The 9013-nt window shown below is 48.8% G+C and overlaps 1 protein-coding gene across 3 annotated transcripts in view; it reads left to right on the forward strand.

The window, feature by feature from the left end:
* Tbx3 (T-box transcription factor 3) overlaps positions 1 to 8517 on the forward strand; it is a 14774-nt gene extending 6257 nt beyond the window's left edge. For all 3 annotated transcript variants that reach the window (XM_031337655.1, XM_031337654.1, XM_031337656.1), the window contains 4 exons: positions 1484 to 1560; positions 2666 to 2823; positions 4317 to 4987; positions 6430 to 8517. In XM_031337655.1, coding sequence (XP_031193515.1) covers positions 1484 to 1560; positions 2666 to 2823; positions 4317 to 4987; positions 6430 to 6891 — 1368 coding nt within the window. In that variant the 3' untranslated portion in view covers positions 6892 to 8517. The remainder of the gene's footprint in view (positions 1 to 1483; positions 1561 to 2665; positions 2824 to 4316; positions 4988 to 6429) is intronic.
* The last annotated feature ends 496 nt before the right edge of the window (positions 8518 to 9013 follow it).

The raw sequence follows: 9013 nt of genomic DNA on the forward strand, positions 1-9013 counted from the left end.
CTATCTGAGGCTTCCCACTTAAACGTGGACATAGTCAGCGGATCATCTTAAAGTTTTTCTCCCTCGGACCTGAAGCTGGGGATTAAGAAGGGCTCCCAGATGAGGCCACACCTGGAATCTGCAGTTCTCCAGGCCTGAAGGTCGGGAAACTGAACACAGAAGCCCAAAGAAGAGTATTCATTGGTGACTCACTGGCATAGAGCTTGGCAATTGTGGATAGGTGGGGAGGGGTTGAGAACCCCCTGTCGAACTTCACTTGAGCCCTGGACCTCAGGGAAAGTCTACTTTACCTAGCAACTTCTTATACTTTGAACTTGTAGCCACTGTCCCTGGCCCCTGGACACTGATCCTTACATTCGCTAGGCTGAATGATATAAGTCATCACCTGCTCTTCTGCTGGCCTTCATTAAATAACAGAACCCCAAACCAGTGCACAGGTTCCCACCTCGTGCTACCAGGATATAGAGTTTTTCTACCAAGACAGGAGGTTTTAAAGATAACAATCTGCAAAATGCAGCCTCCTCTAGACCCATAGTCCTGTGAATGTTATATCAATTAAGTTGTTACTTTAATGAGTTTTTTTTTTTTTATCAGAGTCCAGGGTCTTTACCTAAGGATGGTGGTGGTAAAAACAAACACACACACACACACACACACACACACACACACACACAAAAACCAAAACAAGAACCATAACATAAATGAAAACACATATTACCAGTGCCCATTCCTTTTTAAACCAGTAAAATCTTCAGTATGATAATTCCCTCAACTCTGTTCTTGCCTTTAGGGGGTTGGGGGTGGTCACTCTAGTGCAAGGTAGGGAAACCCTATAATTAGTTAGATTCACAGAAAACGTTTCGGGCTGGGCAGCACTTAGGAGGCAAAGGCAGGTGGATTTCTGAGTTTGAGGCCAGCCTGGTCTACAGAGTGAGTTCCAGGACAGCCAGGGCTACAGAGAAACCCTGTCTCTGAAAAAAAAAAAAAAAGAAAAAGAAAAAAGAAAAAAAGAAAAAGGTTTCAGTGTATAGGATGTGTGTGTGTGTGTGTGTTTATACATACATGTATGTGATAGGAGGTTGTAAGGAGCAGGAAGTGGCATTTTAACACACTTTATAATTAATTAAGATGCATTAAAAAAAAAAAAACCAGAAGCCTACTAACTCAGATCTACAGGCTGTGCCTCTTGGCTGTTTGGGATGTCTCATTTCTAAATCTAAATTGTCCAAGAGAAGGAATTTCTATGGGTAATTTCGATGTGGAATCCTTGCTTGGCTCCCAGGACATGTATAGGTTGCTACAGTGCCTTTTGACACTTCAGCCCCTCCCCCCATTCCTGCCACCCTCTTCCCCCTCTCTTTTACACAGCACATCCCTGAGACCCTCAGGGCAGAGCTTCCTCTGAGGAGCTGGGCAAGGGAGCACGTTTAGAACATTCTAGAAAATGGAGCTAATGTCTGACTTGCTTGTGTGTCTCCTCTAGATAACTCAGTTAAAAATAGACAACAATCCTTTTGCAAAGGGTTTTCGGGACACTGGCAATGGCAGGAGAGAAAAAAGGTAAGCGCTGTCTGCTAGTTTAGTTTACGGGATAATGGAGGGAAACTGTTTTCCTGGGCTCAGACTGGGAAGAAGTGGAGGTGCAAGATAACTTGGCCTGAGAAGAACAGGAGGGTATCAGCCCATAGTGGCCCAGGTAGAGAGCGCTCTGTACTTTTGCTGCCTTTAAGGGAACTAAGGCTGCGCTGGAGTTCTGATCAGAAAAGGGTCTCAGGTACTATAGGGGTACCTACTAATCATTAGTTTGGCATTCTTCCTGAGCAAGACCCAAGGAGGGATCAAGCTATTTACAAATTCTTCTAGAGTCTTTTGCAACCTTAAGTCCCAGATTGTACCAGTCTAGAGTTAAGGCCCCTTAAGTCCAGGGCGCCTCCCCACCTCCTTCATGGATCTCTGCATCAGTTTTTTTAAGTAAACAGCTGGATATTATATAGACAATGCCCATGCACCCTTTTCAAAGATTTTTCTACAAAGCAGAAAATCATGTACTAACTTTTAAACTTTATTCCCTTGGGTCTGAACAGTGAAAAAATAATTTCTAAGCTGGGCCTGGGTGTGTACACCTTTAATCTCAGCAGAGGCAGGTGGATCTCTGTGAGTTCCTAAGGCCAGCCTGGTTGGTCTACAGACCAACTGAGAAACAGTCTTGAAAACAAAAATAGTTTCTAACATCAAAACAAACATAAGCTCCCATTAATATGTTGGTAGACTGAGTGTAGTTGGGTGTATTATGCAACAAGAGCTTCCTGCCCATCTTAGCACCCCTGCCAGAGTTTGGTGGGCCAGGCATCCACAGCATCCACCCTACTGTAAGGCCAGTGTGTGACTGTCCCCAGCCAACTCTAACCAAGGTCCTGAGGTTTTAAACGAATGTTCCAGGCTAAGTTTTTTTTTTTTTTCCAAATACATAGTCCTCCCAGTTAAACAGGCAAGAACAATGCTGAGGTCTGTTGTGTAGCCACCCTGGAGTCAGAACTTGTCCATACTGGGGTTCATACTGGGGTTTGGGGCGCGGTGTGTGCTGGTCAGGAAAGTGGGAGGAAGAAACAAAGAAGGGATGCAGAGGTGCCATTCTCTAATGATGGGTGGGGGCTCTCTGTTACAGAAAGCAGCTCACCCTGCAGTCCATGAGGGTGTTTGATGAGAGGCACAAGAAAGAGACTGGGACTTCGGATGAGTCCTCTAGTGAGCAGGCAACCTTCAACTGCTTTGCCCAGGCCTCCTCTCCCGCTGTGTCCACCGTGGGGACATCCAACCTCAAAGGTAAGTCTGGCCTTCTCTGCCATCACCAGACCCCAGGGCTTCTTGGCCCTGAGCCTTTAGGAGTTAGTGAAGGGCCTGGACCAGCAGGCTCACTTTAGATGTAGGATTTTTAGAATCTGCAGACAAGTCATTTGAGGTGGGGATAGCATAAGAGACCTCAGAACTCCCTCCCCCACCCCAAAGAGACCTCGGAACACCCTCCCCCCACCCCAAAGCCTATTTGGCTGGTGTGTGTGTGTGTGTGTGTGTGTGTGTGTGTGTCCATGTGCTCTTGGCAAAGCACCTGAAGCACCTCTCTGTCTGTCTGTCTGTCCAACTATCTCTGCTCCCTTCTGCCCTCTTTTGGGTCATCAATATCCAGCTGAATTCTGGGTGAGCATGGGTTGAGCAGGGTCCGTTGAAGGACTGTGTTCTCAGCCACCTGGTACCTGGGAAGGTGGGAGAAGAAAAGCCACAGCCCCTGGGGAGGAGATGAAGCCCCGGGGGTCAGTTTTGGGGAGGTTGGGTAGGAATAGAAAAGCGGTTTGACTCTCAAGCCAGTTTTCTGTTTAAAGAGCAAGTGGCATTTATTTAGAAAGACAGCACTCCATGGGAAGAAACCTGTTTTTTAAGTTAAACAAAAGGGAAAGTTTTTTTTTTTTTTAATGTCTTCAATCCATTTAAACTTTTAACATAAAGTGAGGTTCAATTTTCCTTTTTCTTTGCCTTGTCTGGGAGGTCACCCAGAGAGGAGGGTGTGGTGGAAGAGAGATGGAAAAAATAAAATAAAATAAAGATCTGATTGTCCCACCACGAATCCCTGTAGGAACTGAGGCACACACCGAAGGTTCCTGGGAGAGGCGTTAGTGTCGGCCTGTGCCCATTCAGATGTCACGATTCATTCCAAACAAATCCTTCCCAAATTATTCACAAATTTGTGGAAGTGCCTGACCTCTGTCACTCCCTGAGCCAAAGATTTTGAAGGTAACAGGAATGTACTCCAGCAGAGTTCTGAGGTCACGGGTCTACATCCTTTAAAAAAAAAGGAAATTTGCAATCCAATAGAGAGATGCTAGAGAAGGCTTTGGCTCCTTGCAGCAGCTTTGGCTCTTTGTGGCTGGTCTTTCTGGTTTTGTTTTGTTTTAAAGTAGAATCATTACAATAAGAAAAGCTGCCAGTTGGAGGCCTGGCTGGAGGAGGTTGGACACTTGAGATTCTTCTGAAAGTGTAAAGATGCTAATATCACTGTCACCATTATCATTGTCCCATTTTACAGACTGGGAAAATGAAGGCTGGGAGTGGTGCAAGTGGGACTACACAGCCAATAAACTGCCCAATGGGGAGTCTTGTTCTTTAGATACTTTCACTCTGTAGTCCAGGCTGCCCCCCTGTCTCAGACTCCCCAGTGTAGGCAAGCCAGGCATTGCTCCACCGCGCTGTGCTGGGAGGTGGGGTTTAAACTAGGAAACGAGATTTACCGTCGGTTCCCCGGGCCTTTTCCTCTCCTCCCCAAGATCTGTGCCCCAGCGAAGCCGAGAGTGACGCCGAGGCTGAGAGCAAGGAGGATCACGGCCCCGAGGCTTGTGACGCGGCCAAGATTTCCACCACCACGGCCGAGGAGCCAGGCCGCGACAAGGGCAGCCCGGCCACCAGGGCGCAGCTGTTCCCTGCGGAACCCAGCCGGGCCCGCGACACCGCGCGTCTGGACAAGGCATCGCCAGACTCGCGCCACAGCCCGGCCACCATCTCGTCCAGCACGCGCGTTCCGGGAGCGGATGAGCGCCGGAGTCCCGGGCGTGAGGGTCCAGTCGTCACCAAGGTGGATGAGGCGCGCGCGATGCCTGCCAAGGACGCCTTCGCTCCACTGTCGGTGCAGACAGACGCCACCGCGCACCTAGCGCAGGGGCCCCTCCCGGGCTTGGGTTTTGCCCCAGGCCTAGCCGGCCAGCAGTTCTTCAACGGGCACCCTCTCTTTCTGCACCCGGGCCAGTTTGCCATGGGCGGCGCCTTCTCCAGCATGGCTGCAGGCATGGGGCCCCTGCTGGCCACAGTATCCGGGGCATCCTCCGGCGTCTCAGGCCTGGATTCCACAGCCATGGCCTCTGCTGCTGCAGCGCAGGGACTGTCCGGGGCGTCGGCTGCCACCCTGCCCTTCCACCTCCAACAACACGTTCTGGCCTCTCAGGTATTGCTTCCTGCCTGCCCGCCCATCACCGGTTCAAGCCAGCCTCCGTCCCAGTCCCTCGCCTAGGAGCGTTAGCTACTAATCCATGCTAGTAACTATTAGACTATTTTATTGACTCCCAGTGAGGTGTAGCATCTATCTCCCGGAGCCATCGTGACCCCCCTTCCGTCCCCCCAGCTCCTTCTTAAATTGCTTCCTGTAAGTTAGGCTGTGAATAGCTTAGCTCCACACTATTAGCTTTAGCTTTGTGACAAGTTTGGCTCATTTGATGGATCAACCCTATTTCTGGCCCAGAGAAGTTGAATCCCTTGGCTAAGGTCACACAGCTGGTCCCTTGGTGGAGCAGAGCCTCGTCTGAGTCTCGGGACCTCTTTTGGTTTCTTCCAGCCAACTTGATTCTCCGGAGGCCTATTATAGCCGCTACTCCTCCAGGAAAGGCCTGAGATGTAGGGAAGGGAGTCACTGACTCCCTGGGTGAGAATTTGGTCTGGAGTGAGCAAGCCTTCTCCCTGGTTCAAAGCCTTTCTCCTCTACCCGACTCCCAACAGCCCAGCCTATCTCCAAAGGGTTAATGGATTACGCACACGTGGGAAATGTCAAAGAAGGGAGGGGCTGGCAGGCCTCTGTGTGTGTGTGTGTGTGTGGTTCAGACAGCTGTGCCTGTGCACAGAGGAAAGGGCTAGGGAGAAGGCTCTGAACCCCAGTTAGAAGCCTCTCTGGTTTTTTTTTTTTTTTTAAACCCGGCCTACTCCGACCTTTTGTTTTGTCTGAGCATATTCATCTCCCTCGCCTGAGCCAAAAGGCCCACGGTCCTCCTCATTGAGCTAGCTTACCACCAACCCTACCTCACTGCACTCCCCCTTTCTACCCCCACCAGACCGGCAGGTGACAGTTGGAGGAGGGGCAGCCAGGACAGACTTGTCTTGTGGCTTCTCCAGTGAAAGGACACACCCAGAGCTCTTGCATTCAAATTCTGCTTCTCTTGCCTTTTTGCCCCACCCCCTGATGTGCCTAGGTCTCCCGCCTGGAAACTAGCCTTAATGATAAGTAATGCCTTTTTACTCCCCCACCCACCTACCCAGTTTCACATCATTCTTTTTTGTTGTTGTTGTTGTTACCTGGGAAAGATCTAGAGGAGAGAATAGAAGATATTATGATACTGTGTGCACCAGTGTTTAACTCTAGCCTCTTTGGTGGAAGCCCTCTCTGAGGCCACTCAACAGGTGCAGCTAGCTGCTCGCCCTCCTGGGAACTTGTTAATAGTCCCGAGAGTCAGGCACCATGGATGACATATTGTGGAAGATTTAATAACCACGAACTCTCCAGTCTATTAACCCCTTGGTTTAGCATGCAACCTAGGGAAAGTATTGTCCCTCAACCCCTCCCAAACAGGTGGGTTCCCCACTCTCTCACTCCCTATGTTTATTCTCTCTCTTCCCCAGGGCTTGGCCATGTCCCCTTTCGGGAGCCTGTTTCCTTATCCCTACACATACATGGCTGCAGCTGCTGCAGCCTCCTCCGCGGCCGCCTCCAGCTCCGTGCATCGCCACCCGTTCCTCAATCTGAACAGCATGCGCCCAAGGCTGCGTTACAGCCCCTACTCCATCCCCGTTCCGGTGCCCGATAGCAGCAGCTTGCTGGCCACTGCACTACCTTCCATGGCTTCTGCCGCGGGGCCCCTAGACGGCAAAGCGGCCGCCCTGGCAGCCAGCCCAGCCTCGGTGGCTGTGGACTCGGGGTCGGAACTGAACAGTCGCTCGTCCACGCTGTCCTCCAGCTCAGTGTCCTTGTCACCCAAACTCTGCTCGGAGAAAGAGGCGGCTACCAGCGAACTGCAGAGCATCCAGCGGCTGGTCAGTGGCTTGGAAGCCAAGCCAGACAGGTCCTGCAGCGGTTCCCCTTAAAAAACAAAACAAAAACAAAAATGCCCCCTCCCCCAAGGTCTCTCCATTCCAATTTGGTCAAATCTGCCAGTGCACTTTGTTAGATGTAAAATAAACCACGGGCCTTCCACATGGAGTGACCCTCCAACCCTTTCAGTTTTGTCTGGGAAGGTGCACTACAGTCCTTCCAGAGAGCTTGCTAGAGACTATAGGCATTGCCTTCTGGGCTGCGTCACCAGGCTGCTGTTGTATTGAGACTCCGGGCTAAGAGGGGGCGTGAGGGGGGCGGGCAAACAGGCTTTTGTGTCTCGAGCGACTTCTGTGCAGGCTGGTGTGGAAGTTGTGGCTGAAGAACAAGATAGCCAGGCCGGCCAGGAGCGCGGGTCTTTAAGAGGCTTCACCCAAATCTTTCCCCGCTCTCCCCTTCGTGTGGAAACATTTCCCCCCTAAACAAACTAACAATCAAAACCAATATGGGGCGGGGGTGAAGTCCCGTGGAACTGTCTGTGAAGGCTGAAGCTCACCAATTGCTGAGTCCTTTCGCTGGGGCAGGGAGAGGAGGGGCCTTATCCTTGCCCCGTCTATATTAAAGGAATCCTGTGTCTTTTTTTTTTTTTTTTTTTTTTTAAAGATTGTGATGTTTTAGGAGCCGATGCTGGCTTCTTTTTTGCATGTTGCAGTTTTCTAGGGTTTATTTTGTTTTTGTTTTTGTTTTCCCTTTTACGGAAAAACAACGGAAGTCCCATTATCCTCAACCTTGCTCAAGTCGGCAACCGGGAGGAAGTGGGGTGAAAGGGGGAGCTATGGGCGTGAAACCAACCGAGTTTATTTTACCTAAGCGCTGTAGAGGGCTTCGTGTGCCTGTTGGACCATTAGTTCTTTTAACTGTATATGCAATAACAAGGTTTTAAAAGGAATAATAAAGAGGAAACACGACTATTGGACAAAGTATTTATGTAATTATTTGATATCTCTTGTAAATAGGTGGAATATGACTGCTTAGAAAGTTAAACTTTAATTTATTGACCTGTACATAGCTGGATGTAAATAGGAGCGTGTCTGTCAGGTTTTATTCTTGTTTTGCCTTTTGGGACTTATTTCCAGGTCAGAAGATGGCTAATCTACACTAACAAGCCTAGGCTTCTATATTCGCATCTCTGTGCTTTCAAGTAGAGCTGGCTGCAAAGTTTTTTGTTTGTTTGCTTTTAATGTCCAAGAGCTGATGGAGGGGGTGAGGTCCAGAGTACTCTTTCCTATTTTCATCAACACCGGGGAGGTATTGGCCCTTCCGGGCTCCACTTGAAATTCCCTTAAACTCTTGACACCCCCAGAGGGGATGAGATTGTTGTGCCCTGCGGAGGCCACCATATAACGTTCCTAATTTTTCATAGACTCTGGCATCTTCTAACCCAAGTGAGGCTTTCATTGTTCATCTTGATGGTGTTTTGGATTGGTGTATGGAGAGGGACTCAGTTCAAAAGACCGTGAAAGGCAAAACAAAACAAAATTAAAAAAAAAACAAAAAACAAAACAAAAACAAAAAAAAGCAAGAAAGCGTATTTTGTGTTTAGTCCTTGATGAGTTTTCTGTAATTCTCCCCCTCTTTAAAAACATCACTGAAATTTCAATAAATTTTTATTGAAATGAGTTTTGAAGTTGTGTTAATGATTTCTTCAAGAGTTGTCTTTCAAAGCTGGATAGGAGAGGAGGATCTTCCTGCCTGCTCCCTTCCTCTTCTCTTTAAATAATAATTAAGACCTCCCCCACCCCTCCCAGCAACCTAAAATGAGATGTCACTCAAGTTAAAAGGCTGAAAACAAGCCCCTTGCTCAAGCGAAGGGGGCCACATTGATTTGAAAATATTTTCCCTTTAATTTAGGGAGCAGAACAGGGGGAGGGAAAGGGCCTGATTAGGTTTCCTAAAGAGGAACTTCATATACTTCAGTTTAAATGGGAGAAGATTTTACCCTGTGTTCAAAGTCGGCTTTTCCCCACACAGGAATCCAACCGGAAATGAGAGCTAGGAAGGGTTTTCGCTTTTAATTCGTTTTTCCCTTTTCTGACATGGATCACAAAACAAAAATAAATAAAGTCCCCTACACCCGCAGAACCTAGCACAGGAAAAGGCTAAGCAGATTCCCTT

This window comes from Mastomys coucha, unplaced genomic scaffold, assembly GCF_008632895.1.
Source record: "Mastomys coucha isolate ucsf_1 unplaced genomic scaffold, UCSF_Mcou_1 pScaffold22, whole genome shotgun sequence".
Taxonomy (NCBI): domain Eukaryota; kingdom Metazoa; phylum Chordata; class Mammalia; order Rodentia; family Muridae; genus Mastomys; species Mastomys coucha.